The sequence below is a fragment of the Oncorhynchus masou genome, chromosome 9, assembly GCF_036934945.1.
Source record: "Oncorhynchus masou masou isolate Uvic2021 chromosome 9, UVic_Omas_1.1, whole genome shotgun sequence".
NCBI classification, from domain to species: Eukaryota; Metazoa; Chordata; class Actinopteri; order Salmoniformes; family Salmonidae; genus Oncorhynchus; species Oncorhynchus masou.
This window is the reverse complement of record NC_088220.1, coordinates 87143061-87158495: the sequence shown is the minus strand read 5'-3', so window position 1 is coordinate 87158495 and position 15435 is coordinate 87143061. Positions and strand designations below refer to the sequence as shown.

At 46.5% G+C, this 15435-nt stretch overlaps 1 protein-coding gene across 1 annotated transcript; it reads left to right on the top strand.

Annotated features, from left to right (window-relative positions):
- Positions 1 to 2050: 2050 nt before the first annotated feature.
- Positions 2051 to 15230, top strand: opa3 (outer mitochondrial membrane lipid metabolism regulator OPA3). Its single transcript, XM_064975391.1, has 2 exons — positions 2051 to 2693; positions 9083 to 15230. The coding sequence occupies exons 1-2, from the start codon at positions 2501 to 2503 to the stop codon at positions 9472 to 9474; spliced, it is 585 nt and encodes a 194-aa protein (XP_064831463.1). The 5' UTR covers positions 2051 to 2500; the 3' UTR covers positions 9475 to 15230.
- Positions 15231 to 15435: the final 205 nt, after the last annotated feature.

Below are 15435 nucleotides of genomic sequence, written 5' to 3'. Positions count from 1 at the left end.
GAATCCATTGGAACCTCTTGTTGGAAGGGTCGGGGAAGATGGCCGAAGCGGATGTTTTGTTTGAAACTGATGGCTCGTCGAGAGAAGATGAGAGTCGGAAGGAATGGATTACAGTGGCAAACAAAACAGGAAATAGGAAATAAGTCAAGTGGAATCTCGTAAATTCAATCCTATTTCTGACTCTTTGAAGGTTTTGGACTGATGGAGTTACGTAGAGGTGTACACTCCCGAAGTAAAAATACTTTAAAGTACTACTGAAGTAGTATACTTTACAATTTATGACTACTTTTCCTTCACTACAGTCCTTCTTTTGTTTTGTTTTTTGGTACTTTTTCCTCCCAATTTCGTGGCAAGGACATCCCGGCCGTCTAAACTCTCCCCGAACCCGGACGACTCTGGGTCTTCATGGCTGCGTCCAGCTGGGACACAGCCTGGGATCGAACCCTGACACTCAGAAGAACCCGTTACATTTGGAATGCTTAGCAGGACAGGAAAATGGACAAATTCACACACTTATCAAGAGAACATCCTGGTCATCCCTGCTGTCTCTGATCTGGAGGACTCACTTAACACAAATCTTTTGTTTGTAAATAATGTCTGAGTGTTGGAGTGTGCCTCTGGCTAAAAAAAACTAGAAAATGGTGCCGTCTGGTTTGGTTAGTATAAGGAATTGTAAAGGATTTCTAATTAGACTTTTGATTCTTAAATATATTTTAACAATTACATTTATTTTTGAAACTTAAGTATATTTAAAAGCAAATACTTTTACCCAAGTAGTATTTTACTGGGTGTCACTTGAGTCATTTTCTATTACGGTATCTTTATTTGGAAAGTGTTGTGTGTGGTTCTGTGAAGCAGGGTGCCTACCAAGGGGATTGTCTCTGGAGAGGCACTAGGAGTGACAGCAGAGGATGTCACTGAAGAAGTAGAGGCAGTGGTCGGTGCACTCAGACCGACCCGTATGGTGGATGGAGTGGTCGGTGCACTCAGACCGACCCGTATGGTGGATGGAGTGGTCGGTGCACTCAGACCGACCCGTATGGTGGATGGAGTGGTCGGTGCACTCAGACCGACCCGTATGGTGGATGGAGTGGTCGGTGCACTCAGACCGACCCGTATGGTGGATGGAGTGGTCGGTGCACTCAGACCGACCCGTATGGTGGATGGAGTGGTCGGTGCACTCAGACCGACCCGTATGGTGGATGGAGTGGTCGGTGCACTCAGACCGACCCGTATGGTGGATGGAGTGGTCGGTGCACTCAGACCGACCCGTATGGTGGATGGAGTGGTCGGTGCACTCAGACCGACCCGTATGGTGGATGGAGTGGTCGGTGCACTCAGACCGACCCGTATGGTGGATGGAGTGGTCGGTGAGGAAGCCCATTCCATCCATTATTTTGTTCTTTGAAGAAGAGTCTCTCCTTTCACACATACAGTGGGGCAAAAAAGTATTTAGTCACCCACCAATTGTGAAAGTTCTCCCACTTAAAAAGATGAGAGAGGCCTGTAATTTTCATCATAGGTACACTTCAACTATGACAGACAAAATGAGAAAAAAAATCCAGAAAATCACATTGTAGGATTTTTTATGAATTTATTTGCAAATTATTTTGTCTGTCATAGTTGGAGTGTACCTATGATGAAAATTACAGGCCTCTCTCATCTTTTTAAGTGGGAGAACTTGCACTTAAGAGGACCCAAGGTAAGGGAGTATAGGAAGAGTCTATAAACATAAAGTAATAAAGTCCTCATCTATCCAAGGCCCCACACCCGACCGGGAAATAAAGGAGTGACAACGTGAGCGAAGGAACAAACCCAACTCACGCGAAGGGCCATTACGAAGAAATAGAAGGGTTGGTAGGGCCGCATGGCAAGGCCCTTGTTACACCGAAGTGACAAAAGTCAGCACCGTGACACTTAAAAAGTTTTGGTTTATTTTCATTTTCTGTTTTGGAGTTCCCCTATCCAGTAGGGGGCGGCAATACACTGTTTCCGGTGTATTCAGCCCTAAAGCACCACCAAAGAAGAGTTTCCTTGGCAGTTGCAGAGAGGTATTTGGGTGCGTGAGACATCAGAAGAATTACAGGGTGTGTCCCATCCTTTCAGAATTTTTTTGTTTTTTAAACTAGGAAAGTCAGTTAAGAAAAAAATCATATTTACAATGACGGCCTACAAACAACCAAACCCAAGCGACGCTGTGCCAACTGTGTGCCACCCAACCATAGCCAGTTCGTGATAGAGCCTGGATTTGAATCAGGGTGTCTGTTGTGAAATCTCAAGCACTGAGATACAGTGCCTTAGACCACTGTGCTACTTGAGAGCCCAGTTAGGACTAGGGTTGGCCTGAGGTAGGACTTAATAGATTAAAATAGTGGAGTAGAGTCTTTTTTATTTTGTGAGTAATGTGTTAGGGTATTTGTTTATTTATTTATTTTTTCAAGCAAAGTATAAAGGAGTTGTACTCCAGTCTAGTAGGTGGCGGTAATTCAACATTTATTGGATGCCAACCACCGTTGAACCTCAACGAAGAAGAAGGAGTGTTTGCGTCAAGATGGCTGTCGGTGCCTTCCCCATCGCCAAGCTCCTCTACCTCGGTGTACGGCAGCTCAGCAAGCCCGTAGCCAACAGGCTCAAGGCCGGGGCTCTCCGGAGCGAGTTCTTCAAGACATATGTTTGTCTTCCACCGGGACAGAGTAAGTAATTTAGTTTCATTGAAGCTACGACCTGAGTGGTTCTGGTAAACGGGAGGTTGGGGAGAGTCGAAGGACGGGAGGGTCATGTAATAGTTAACCAATAGAATTCACCTGTCACTGCCGCTAGGCCAATAGTTTACATGGGCATGATCGTGAAGAACGCCCATTTGTGACTTTTGGTGATTGAAAAAGAAATGGTCCAATGATACAGTAGGGACGTCAGTCAAGCGGATTATCCAGCGAACCATGTAGCCAATTGGAGCGCGGTTAATTAATGAGTGCAGGATTTTGTTCGTTTGTCATTGAGGTTGTCTGTAGGAAATTAAATGTTAAGTGTTTTTTGTTGTTGCCATTATTACGAATGAACTGTACATTTTGTTTTACATTACATTGACCTCCCAGCAGTAGTATTACACTATTAGCTATGTCACTATAGATTAAATGATTCAGATCAATTTTGCCTGGCTTCCTTTTTTTGTCGGCCCCGCCTCCTCCTTCTGTGGGGGTTATTGGCAGTCGGCATCCAACGTTATAGTGCATTATCGCCACCTACTGTACTGGAGCGCCCCTGCCTCCCGCCTGTGTACTGGAGGAGGCCTAACATTAACCAAAATAAAGAAGGGTTCCTACAGTTGCAGGAATGCCCTGAATTGTGGGCTGCAGTTGCACCCTTCTACTTTGGATGAGCTGTGTTTACAACCTCTGTTATTGTCTCTGTGAAGTTTGCGTTTACCTAGTGAACTCCTCTGTCACTGCATCACAGATAGAACCAGGAGCAAGATGTTTCACCGATTTTTGTATAAATCTGAAGCATCCGGTTGGAATTTCCACTCCCCACCAAATATGGCGAGGAGAAGGAAGCCCAGTGGGAGAGTATGGCGTGAGATGGAACTGGGCTGACGTTCTGCTGATTTTCTTCACGTTGAAGAAAAGCCTGCTCTTAAATGTTTCTGTTACGAACAAAGTGCACTAAGTTTTGTAGACGTGACCTTTTGCCAAAAGTTTAAATGGCGTTGTTTACAAGGTGTGCAAGGGCGACTTGAGTTATTACACACGCGAACGACAGAGAAGTAAATGGATACATGCTAGAAAGCACCAATAGGATCTCATTAGGTTGTTATACACACTGCTTCATTTACTCACATTGAAAACACAGATGTACATATCTTGGTTTAGCTATAAATATATTTGGCGGCGTTGTGTTCTTACATCTGTATAGTTGATACATGGGCTGGCCAGACCATAATGCTGGGATACCAGCGACTGATCACCCGTTGTTGGCAGGGGGTAGTTAGCCTAAGAATGGACTCAAGGAGCTCGATGTTATTCCTTATAGTCCAAGGTCCTTAGATGTTCTGTCTTAGAAGTGAATTGGCTCTCTGGCAGCCCAAACAGTCATACTCCCATCTGAATCGATTCTCAATTGTGGTACGTTTTTCTAGAAATAAAGCTCTCCTACTTTCATATCATGTTAGTTGCCGTCAACAGTATTTTTCAGTAGCTAGGTTTCTATCCAAATAGCGACCATTTTTTTTCTTCTTCTTCTTGTGATTATTTTAAAATCTGCATTAAGAAAATATGCCAATGGTTCCCACCAGTGGTGTATTTGCACCAAACTGACTTGTCGCGGATAAAAAGCAGAGAGTGATGCTGTAGTGCACACACAATGTAGTTTTTCACTTAAGTTTTCATGTCCTGAATACAAATCTCTAAAGTTCAGTGTTTTTCCATTGCACTTTAAACTCTACTGTTTTGTCGGGAAAAACTGTTGTGTTTAAATAGCAAATGTGCCTCCTCTGGTCTTGGCTTGTGGTCTCCAGCCCAACAGCTGGCAGATACGGTGCTGGTAGGCTCGTCTACATGACGATGATGATTATTATGGGTAAGAGAGGGCTGGTTCTATACAGGGCAGGCAGATACAGGGCTGGTTCTATACAGAGCTGGTTCTATACAGGGCAGGCAGATACAGGGCTGGTTCTATACAGGGCAGGCAGATACAGGGCTGGTTCTATACAGGGCTGGTTCTATACAGGGCTGGTTCTATACAGGGCAGGCAGATACAGGGCTGGTTCTATACAGGGCTGGTTCTATACAGGGCAGGCAGATACAGGGCTGGTTCTATACAGGGCAGGCAGATACAGGGCTGGTTCTATACAGGGCTGGTTCTATACACGGCTGGTTCTATACAGGGCAGGCAGATACAGGGCTGGTTCTATACAGGGCAGGCAGATACAGGGCTGGTTCTATACAGGGCTGGCAGATACAGGGCAGGCAGATACAGTGCTGGTTGGCGATGATGATTATTATGGGTAAGAGAGGGACTATTTGTATTTGTCAAACGTCAGACGTGCATCGATCTTCGTGTCACCAGAATCAGACACTTGATATTTATTGGAATGGAGCATCATCGTCACCACCATACACTGTCATCATCATCGTCACCACCATACACTGCCATCATCACCATACACTGTCATCATCATCGTCACCACCATACACTGCCATCATCATCGTCACCACCATACACTGTCATCATCATCGTCACCACCATACACTGCCATCATCATCGTCACCACCATACACTGCCATCATCACCATACACTGTCATCATCATCACCATACACTGTCATCATCATCGTCACCACCATACACTGCCATCATCACCATACACTGTCATCATCATCGTCGTCACCATACACTGTCATCATCATCGTCACCACCATACACTGTCATCATCATCGTCACCACCATACACTGTCATCATCATCGTCGTCACCATACACTGTCATCATCATCGTCACCATACACTGTCACCACCATACACTGTCATCATCATCGTCACCACCATACACTGCCATCATCACCATACACTGTCATCATCATCGTCGTCACCATACACTGTCATCATCATCGTCACCATACACTGTCATCACCATACACTGTCATCATCATACACTGTCATCGTCATCGTCACCATACACTGTCATCATCATACACTGTCATCGTCATTGTCACCATACACTGTCATCATCATACACTGTCATCGTCCCCATACACTGTCATCATCGTCATCGTCACCATACACTGTCATCATCATACACTGTCATCGTCATCGTCACCATACACTGTCATTGTCACCATACACTGTCATCGTCATCGTCACCATACACTGTCATCATCATACACTGTCATCGTCATCGCCACCATACACTGTCATCATCATACACTGTCATCGCCACCATACACTGTCATCACCATACACTGTCATCGTCATCACCATACACTGTCATCGTCATCATCATACACTGTCATCGTCATCATACACTGTCATCACCATCATCACCATACACTGTCATCACACACTGTCATCACACACTGTCATCACCACACACTGTCATCACCACACACTGCCATCACCACACTGTCGTCGCCATCGCCACACTGCCGTCGCCATCGCCACACACTGTCGTCACCACACTGTCATCACCACACACTGTCGTCACCACACTGTCATCACCATCATCACCACACACTGTCATCACCATACACTGTCATCGTCATTGTCACCATACACTGTCATCGTCATTGTCACCATACACTGTCATCATCATTGTCACCATACACTGTCATCATCATTACCACCACTCACCGTCATCACCACACTGTCATCATCATACACTGTCATCATCGTCATCACCATACACTGTCATCACCATACACTGTCATCACCATACACTGTCATCGTCATTGTCACCATACACTGTCATCATCATACACTGTCATCATCACCACCACCATACACTGTCATCATCATACACTGTCATCATCACCACCACCATACACTGTCATCATCATCGTCACCACGAGTCATGGTTAAATGGTGCTCTCAGGGTAGGTTCAAATTGACCAAGTGGGTCAACAACAGCCGCACTGTGCTGGCTTCTATCCCTGATGAACACAAAGCCAAGCAGATAAAAGAACTGGACCTGGACAGAGAAAAGCTGCCTGTTGAAAGAGCACTTGGAATCCGATGGAACATTGAAAGTGATGCATTTACCTTCCGAGTCACTGTCAAGAACAGACCCCTTACAAGAAGAGGTTTTCTCTCAACTGTCAGCTCTATTTATGATCCATTAGGTTTCCTCGCCCCATTTGTATTAAAGGCAAAGTAAATTCTTCAAGTGCTCTGCAAGCTAAAGTGTGGATGGGGCGAAGTCATCCCTGAAGAACACTTTAGTTCATGGCAGAGATGGCTCTCAGAGCTGGACCAGCTCCCCAGATTCCAGATAAACAGGTGTATGAAGCCTGAGAACTTTGGTCAAGTCATGACGGCACAGCTGCATCACTTCGGTGATGCAAGTGAACAAGGTTATGGCACGGCAAGCTTCCTTAGGTTCACAAACGGTATGGAAAAGGTTCACGTTGCATTCATACTGGGGAAATCAAGGGTGACTCCACTCAAGCAGATGACAATCCCCAGACTGGAACTTGCTGCAGCAACATTGGCAGTGCGAGTGGACAGGATGTTAAGGTTGGAGCTCCAGATTGAACTTGAGGAGTCTACTTTTTGGACGGACAGCCAGTCTGTGCTAAAATACATCCGTAATGATACCAAGAGATTCCATACCTTTGTGGCTAATAGGGTTGCTATGATCCGTGACCTATCGAAAGCAAAACAGTGGAGGTATTTGGACTCCAAACACAACCCAGCCGATGATGCCTCGAGGATTACATGTTGAACTGTTCCTGAACTCAAAGAGATGCCGCAATGGACCAGAATTCCTGGAGAAACCAGAAACTCAATGGCCGAAAGTCCCCGAGGAGCTTAACTCCATCTCTCCGGATGATCCAGAGGTGAGAGAAGACGTAATCGTAAACCGTACACGTGTGGAAGAAAAGAGTCCAACCAGCAAACTGATTGAGTACTATTCAACATGGAACAGCTTGAAGAAAGCAGTTGCCTGGATGCTGAAACTGAAGAAACGTCTTCTACAGTTAAGCCAGAAAAGGAAAATTCTCTTTCAAACTGATCCAGATCAGAGTCTGACAAACTCACTGAAGGAACAAATTGACAAGTTCAAACTGACGTTTGGAAAAGAAAGTCTGTCTGTGGATGACCTAGATGAAGCAGAAAAGATCATACTCTGTCATCGCATGACTCCATATTTACTTCAGGGTGGTGGTGGTGGGTCGACTCCATATTTACTTCAGGGTGGTGGTGGTGGGTCGACTCCATATTTACTTCAGGGTGGTGGTGGTGGGTCGACTCCATATTTACTTCAGGGTGGTGGTGGTGGGTCGACTCCATATTTACTTCAGGGTGGTGGGTCGACTCCATATTTACTTCAGGGTGGTGGGTCGACTCCATATTTACTTCAGGGTGGTGGGTGGACTCCATATTTACTTCAGGGTGGTGGGTGGACTCCATATTTACTTCAGGGTGGTGGGTGGACTCCATATTTACTTCAGGGTGGTGGGTGGACTCCATATTTACTTCAGGGTGGTGGGTGGACTCCATATTTACTTCAGGGTGGTGGGTGGACTCCATATTTACTTCAGGGTGGTGGGTGGACTCCATATTTACTTCAGGGTGGTGGGTGGACTCCATATTTACTTCAGGGTGGTGGGTGGACTCCATATTTACTTCAGGGTGGTGGGTGGACTCCATATTTACTTCAGGGTGGTGGGTGGACTCCATATTTACTTCAGGGTGGTGGGTGGACTCCATATTTACTTCAGGGTGGTGGGTGGACTCCATATTTACTTCAGGGTGGTGGGTGGACTCCATATTTACTTCAGGGTGGTGGGTGGACTCCATATTTACTTCAGGGTGGTGGTGGTGGGTGGACTCCATATTTACCTCAGGGTGGTGGTGGTGGGTGGACTCCATATTTACCTCAGGGTGGTGGTGGTGGGTGGACTCCATATTTACCTCAGGGTGGTGGTGGTGGGTGGACTCCATATTTACCTCAGGGTGGTGGTGGTGGGTGGACTCCATATTTACCTCAGGGTGGTGGTGGTGGGTGGACTCCATATTTACCTCAGGGTGGTGGTGGTGGGTGGACTCCATATTTACTTCAGGGTGGTGGTGGTGGGTGGACTCCATATTTACGCCAGGGTGGTGGGTGGACTCCATATTTACTTCAGGGTGTCACACAGCGCTACCAAAACAAAGATCTACACCTACGCAGGAGGCATTTCTGACGCGATACAAAACATGGGATATACTATCTTTAAAAAAAAAAAAAATGAATTTTCTCCTTTTTTTTCTTTTCTTCCCCTGGGTAAATATCAGCCTGTGTGTCGCTGGGCTTGAACCCGGCTTATGGTCTTACCGCCTGTTGTATAAAATAGTAATGGCACCGGCTCTCTCTTCCCTCCCGCTCTAGTTTACCACTGGGTGGAGATGAGGACCAAGATGAGGATCATGGGTTTTCGGGGTTCCAACATCAAGCCCCTGAACGAAGAGGCGGCAGCAGAGCTGGGTGCAGAGCTGCTGGGGGAGGCCATCATCTTCATCGTTGGAGGGGGGTGTATGATCCTAGAGTACAGTAGACAGGCGGCCAACTCTAAGAGGAAGGAAGAAGAGCTGAGTCACACCATTGGCAGTCTGCAGACACAGATAGGAGAGCTGACCTTGAACACAGAGACACTGGATGCCAGGCTAAGGGAGGTCAACAGGCTACTGCTCTCCTTACCACCACCTGTTACCACCCAAGTTCCTGTTTCGGATCCTGCTGTCACTCTGGCTTCCTCTTCTGTGGATCCCAGTCAAAAGTGATACCTGTGTAATTTCTGAATTAGCCTGGTGGTCGTCAGATCTGTTTGCCTTGAGCCAAGTTCTCACTCATGTCATAACTAACCTTTTCATATCTGTCTCTCTCTCTCAATGTAGTGTTGTCAGACGAGACTAAAGGACTCTATACACACACACACACACTCTCTGCAAACGGAGCGACGGAGATCCGTTTGTGTCGATCCCTGCTTACTTTTGTGCGGCTGAATTTATGGAGTGGACCGTATACGACGGTGTGTGTGTGTGTGTGGAGTCCTTTCCGTCTAGGTTATGATGCCACACGAGTCAGCTGTTGGCTAAAACAGACAGATCTCTGTCCACCAGGTTGTGTCTGTTAATAAAAGGACTGTGACACGCAACCGTGTGCTTCCCAGATGAAACAGTCTGTGCATATATTATGTTTGCTTTGTCTTTGTCTTTTTTTTTTTCTTTATCTTCTTGAGGCAAAAGTCTATGTTCAGTACTCCTAGTAGGAACTATTGACCATATTCTTCACTGAAGTGTTTGTCATTCAAGTAGCCTCTGCTGAGATGTTCTAGTTTTCAAGGAGAAATGGAAAGAGGGCATTAACAAAGCAATACCATCTTAACTCCGCCTCCGCATTTACTGGATTGGTTGAACAGTGCAGAAGAGAACCTCCCACCGACAGTTTTCTATTCTCCTGGTCAAGACCGGGATGTCTTTCAGGCCTTTCTTTGACAGCTGCTATGTTTGTTGTTCAACGAGCGACGACTAGTTTTCATGTGGAGAAATACAGCACCAAACATCTGTTAGATGGGGAAATTGAGCAAGTAAGACTTCCTCTGCAAAAAATTGTCAACATTTTATTCCAGATTTCTTGATTTCTGTCAGGTTGATTTGACCTGTTTTGAGGGAAGTGTTACAGGGTATGTTGCTACGGTGACTCAAAAGGGACACACCACAGTGTAGATCCACTTCCCCCCCCCCCCTAATTTTTCAAGTGATGTTCATTAAGGCGAGCAGAAGTTTTCTGAGTTCTGCTAGATGCAAACCGACCCTCTATGCAGATGCCTTTTATCAGTTAAGTGGAGAGAAGTGCAACCACAACACAGTACTGTCTGTCTGCTGATATATAATATATGTATATATATATATATATATATATAAATATAAAGGATTTCCTGTAGAGCTGGGTGTGAGTGGGCCTGACTCTCATTACTGGGGGGTTTTGCTGTGTGTCAGGGGCTGCTGCTGGAGCAGTGACTCGCTGTCATATAGTGTATTCATTTTTTTTTGGGGGGGGGGTTCAATGCTTTATTTAACACTGAACATTTTTTGTGTGTTTTTAAAGCAACATGTAAAGTGTTGACCCCATGTTTCATGCGTTGAAATAAAAAAAATCCCCCAAATTTTTCCACACACACAGCTTATTTCTCTAAAATGTTGTGCGTGAATTTGTTTACATTCCTGTTATTGAGCGTTTTCTCGTTTGTCAAGATTAAACCGCATGATCGTTACACAGGTGCACCTTGTGCTGGGGGATGTTAAAAGGCCACTCTAAAATGTGCTGTGTTGTCACAAAAAACACATTTATTTTTACTAGGCAAGTCGGTTAAGAACAAATTCTTATTTTCAATGTCAGCCTAGGAACAGTGGGTTAACTGCCTTGTTCAGGGGCAGAACGACAGATTTGTACCTTGTCAGCTCGGGTATTCGAACTTGCAACCTTTCGGTTACTAGTCCAACGCTCTAACCACTAGGCTCCCCTGCCATCTCTACGCTCTAACCACTAGGCTACGCTGCCGCCTCTACACTCTAACCACTAGGCTACCCTGATGTTTTGAGGGAGTGTGAAATTGGCATGCTGACTGCAGGAATGTCCACCGGAGCGGTTGCCAGACAATTGAAAAACTCATTCTGGCAAAACTCATTCTGATTAGCTGGGCCCGCCTCCCCAGTGGGCCCGCCTCCCCAGTGGGCCCGCCTCCCCAGTGGGCCCGCCTCCCCAGTGGGCCCGCCTCCCCACTGTTCCCAGGCCGTCATTGAAAATAAGAATGTGTTCTTAACTGACTTGCCTAGTAAAATAAAGGTAAAATAAAAAATAAATAAAAAAAACACCACGTTTCAGTGTCTCTGGTTGAAACGAAGAACCTATATTAAACAGTGTATGGTTGAAACGAAGCACCTATATTAAACAGTGTCTGGTTGAAACGAAGCACCTATATTAAACAGTGTCTGGTTGAAACGAAGCACCTATATTAAACAGTGTCTGGTTGAAACAAAGCACCTATATTAAACAGTGTCTGGTTGAAACAAAGCACCTATATTCAACAGTGTCTGGTTGAAACGAAGCACCTATATTCAACAGTGATTGGCTTGGTGATGGTAATAGAGTGACTGGGGATCTATTATGCTTAGACGAGCAGGAGACCATGTGACCTGACCAGGAAACACTGTCATATAGGGCATATATATGTTTCCTCCAGTACCCCCAACAGCCCAACTCTAGTCCTCCAGTACCCCCAACTCCAGTCCTCCAGTACCCCAACAGCCCAACTCCAGTACCCCCAACAGCCCAACTCCAGTCCTCCAATACCCCCAACAGCCCATCTCCAGTCCTCCAATACCCCAACAGCCCAACTCCAGTCCTCCAATACCCCAACAGCCCAACTCCAGTCCTCCAATACCCCAACAGTCCAACTCCAGTCCTCCAATACCCCAACAGCCCAACTCCAGTCCTCCAATACCCCAACAGCCCAACTCCAGTCCTCCAATACCCCAACAGCCCAACTCCAGTCCTCCAATACCCCAACAGCCCAACTCCAGTCCTCCAGTCCCCCCAACTCCAGTCCTCCAATACCCCAACAGCCCAACAGCCCAACTCCAGTCCTCCAATACCCCAACAGCCCAACTCCAGTCCTCCAATACCCCAACAGCCCAACTCCAGTCCTCCAATACCCCAACAGCCCAACTCCAGTCCTCCAATACCCCAACAGCCCAACTCCAGTCCTCCAATACCCCAACAGCCCAACTCCAGTCCTCCAATACCCCAACAGTCCAACTCTAGTCCTCCAGTACCCCCAACTCCAGTCCTCCAGTACCCCAACAGCCCAACTCTAGTCCTCCAGTACCCCCAACTCCAGTCCTCCAATACCCCAACAGCCCAACTCCAGTCCTCCAGTACCCCAACAGCCCAACTCTAGTCCTCCAGTACCCCCAACTCCAGTCCTCCAGTACCCCAACAGCCCAACTCTAGTCCTCCAGTACCCCCAACAGCCCAACTCTAGTCCTCCAGTACCCCCAACAGCCCAACTCTAGTCCTCCAGTACCCCCAACAGCCCAACTCTAGTCCTCCAGTACCCCCAACTCCAGTCCTCCAGTACCCCAACAGCCCAACTCTAGTCCTCCAGTACCCCCAACAGCCCAACTCTAGTCCTCCAGTACCCCCAACTCCAGTCCTCCAGTACCCCGAACAGCCCAACTCTAGTCCTCCAGTACCCCCAACAGCCCAACTCTAGTCCTCCAATACCCCCAACAGCCCAACTCTAGTCCTCCAGTACCCCCAACTCCAGTCCTCCAATACCCCAACAGCCCAACTCCAGTCCTCCAGTACCCCCAACAGCCCAACTCTAGTCCTCCAGTACCCCCAACTCCAGTCCTCCAGTACCCCAACAGCCCAACTCCAGTCCTCCAGTACCCCAACAGCCCAACTCCAGTCCTCCAATACCCCGAACAGCCCAACTCCAGTCCTCCAGTACCCCAACAGCCCAACTCCAGTCCTCCAATACCCCGAACAGCCCAACTCCAGTCCTCCAGTACCCCCAACAGCCCAACTCCAGTCCTCCAGTACCCCCAACTCCAGTCCTCCAAAACCCCGAACAGCCCAACTCCAGTCCTCCAGTCCCCCCAACTCCAGTCCTCCAGTACCCCCAACAGCCCAACTCCAGTCCTCCTGTACCCCCAACAGCCCAACTCCAGTCCTTCAATACCCCAAACAGCCCAACTCCAGTCCTCCAAAACCCCGAACAGCCCAACTCCAGTCCTCCAGTACCCCCAACTCCAGTCCTCCAAAACCCCGAACAGCCCAACTCCAGTCCTCCAGTACCCCCAACTCCAGTCCTCCAAAACCCCGAACAGCCCAACTCCAGTCCTCCAGTACCCCCAACAGCCCAACTCCAGTCCTCCAGTACCCCCAACAGCCCAACTCCAGTCCTCCTGTATCCCCACTCATTTTTTGTTGTTGGCCCAGATGACAAATTCCTCTCATTCAACTAATTGAGGATGAAGTTGAATCGGGTGTGCTTGTTTGGGGCTACAACGTGTTCTGTTGTAGGACTGGAGGAAACGCTGCTATATGGGTACCAGGGGTGGAAAAACTATTCAAATCTCATTCTGTAGTAAAAGTGAAGATATTTTAATAGAAAATTACTACTTGAGTAAAAGTATTTGGTTTTAAATATACTTAAGTATCAAAAGTATGAATAACTAAAAATTCCTTATATTAAGAAAACCAGATGGCACAATTTTCTTGTTTTTTATTTTCGCATAGCAAGGGTCACATTCCAATACTCAGACATGATTTAAAAACAATGCAGTTGTGTTTAGTGAGTCCGTCAGATCAGAGGCAGTAGGGATGACCAGGGATGATCTCTGTTTAGTGAGTCCTCCAGATCAGTGGCAGTAGGGATAACCAGGAATGTTCTCTGTTTAGTGAGTCCTCCAGATCAGAGGCAGTAGGGATGACCAGGGATGTTCTCTGTTCAATGAGTCCTCCAGATCAGAGGCAGTAAGGATAACCAGGAATGTTCTCTGTTTAGTGAGTCCTCCAGATCAGAGGCAGTAGGGATGACCAGGGATGATCTCTGTTTAGTGAGTCCTCCAGATCAGAGGCAGTAGGGATGACCAGGGATGTTCTCTGTTTCGTGAGTCCTCCAGATCAGAGACAGCAGGGATGACCAGGGATGTTCGCTTGATAAGTATGTGAATTGGACCATTTTCTGTCCTGCTAAGCATTCAAAATGTACTTTTGGGTGTCAGGGAAAATGTATGGAGTAATAAGTACATAATTTTCATTAGGAATGTAGTGGAGTAAAAAGTCAAATATATAAATGATAAAAGTACAGATACTACCCCCCCAAAAAATGCCTTTAGTACTTTACACCACTGATGGGTGCTTGGACCCAGGTGAGGAGGGTGTTTTATAACCCCACGACAGTATGACACAGGGAAACTGTAACTGGCAATAATATTTGTTGACTTGAAAATTTTGAAATTTGTACATTTAGGTCCATCAAATGTTGCCCACCTTCCCCAAGTACAACAGAGCTTAACTATGGTTCTGACTAGGTGGAATACAGACTTTTTCGTAGCAGGTTAGGAGAATGAGGTTACGGTTATGAAAAGGGTTAGCTAAAATGCTCTCCTAGCCTGCTATGAAAAGTCACTTCCTGGTTGTAGCTGTACTCCATCTTGTCCCAAGGTTTTCACAAACTCTTTTGTTGTTGTTGCCATAGCACTACACAGCTAATTCAAATAATCAACGAATCGTCAAGCTTTGATCATTTGAATCAACTGTGTCGTGTTAGGGGGCAAAAACTAAAAAGTGCACCCCTTGGGGTCCCGAGGACCTTGGGAAACGCTGATCTTGTCACAACTCTGTATTATTGTCTTGACTCACTGTGTGAATCCCTTCCCTAGTTGGTGATGTACTGTGACGTGTAATTTTTTTTTTTTTAAATGGCTGTATATGAATGAGCATAAAATAAAGTGAAATGTTCTAATCATGTGTTCTTTTCAGTTTGTTGTTATAAAACTGTACAATATTGCTTAGATTGACCAAGGCCTAAAATGGTGGGTATGTTCAACGATTGGCCAGAAGGTGGCGGTAGTGCGTGTGTTGTTGATGACATCCGCTATCTGCAGTGTTGCCATGTTCGCGGTTTCCGGCTAAATTTGGCTACTTTGGAAATGATGTCTCGGGTGGAA

Excerpts from the sequence above, each read along its gene's own strand:
- opa3 (XM_064975391.1), top strand. The coding sequence starts at position 2,501 with ATGCCAACCACCGTTGAACCTCAACGAAGAAGAAGGAGTGTTTGCGTC. Across the intron at positions 2,694-9,082 it reads TTGTCTTCCACCGGGACAGA|TTTACCACTGGGTGGAGATG; the intron begins GTAAGTAATTTA and ends CTCCCGCTCTAG.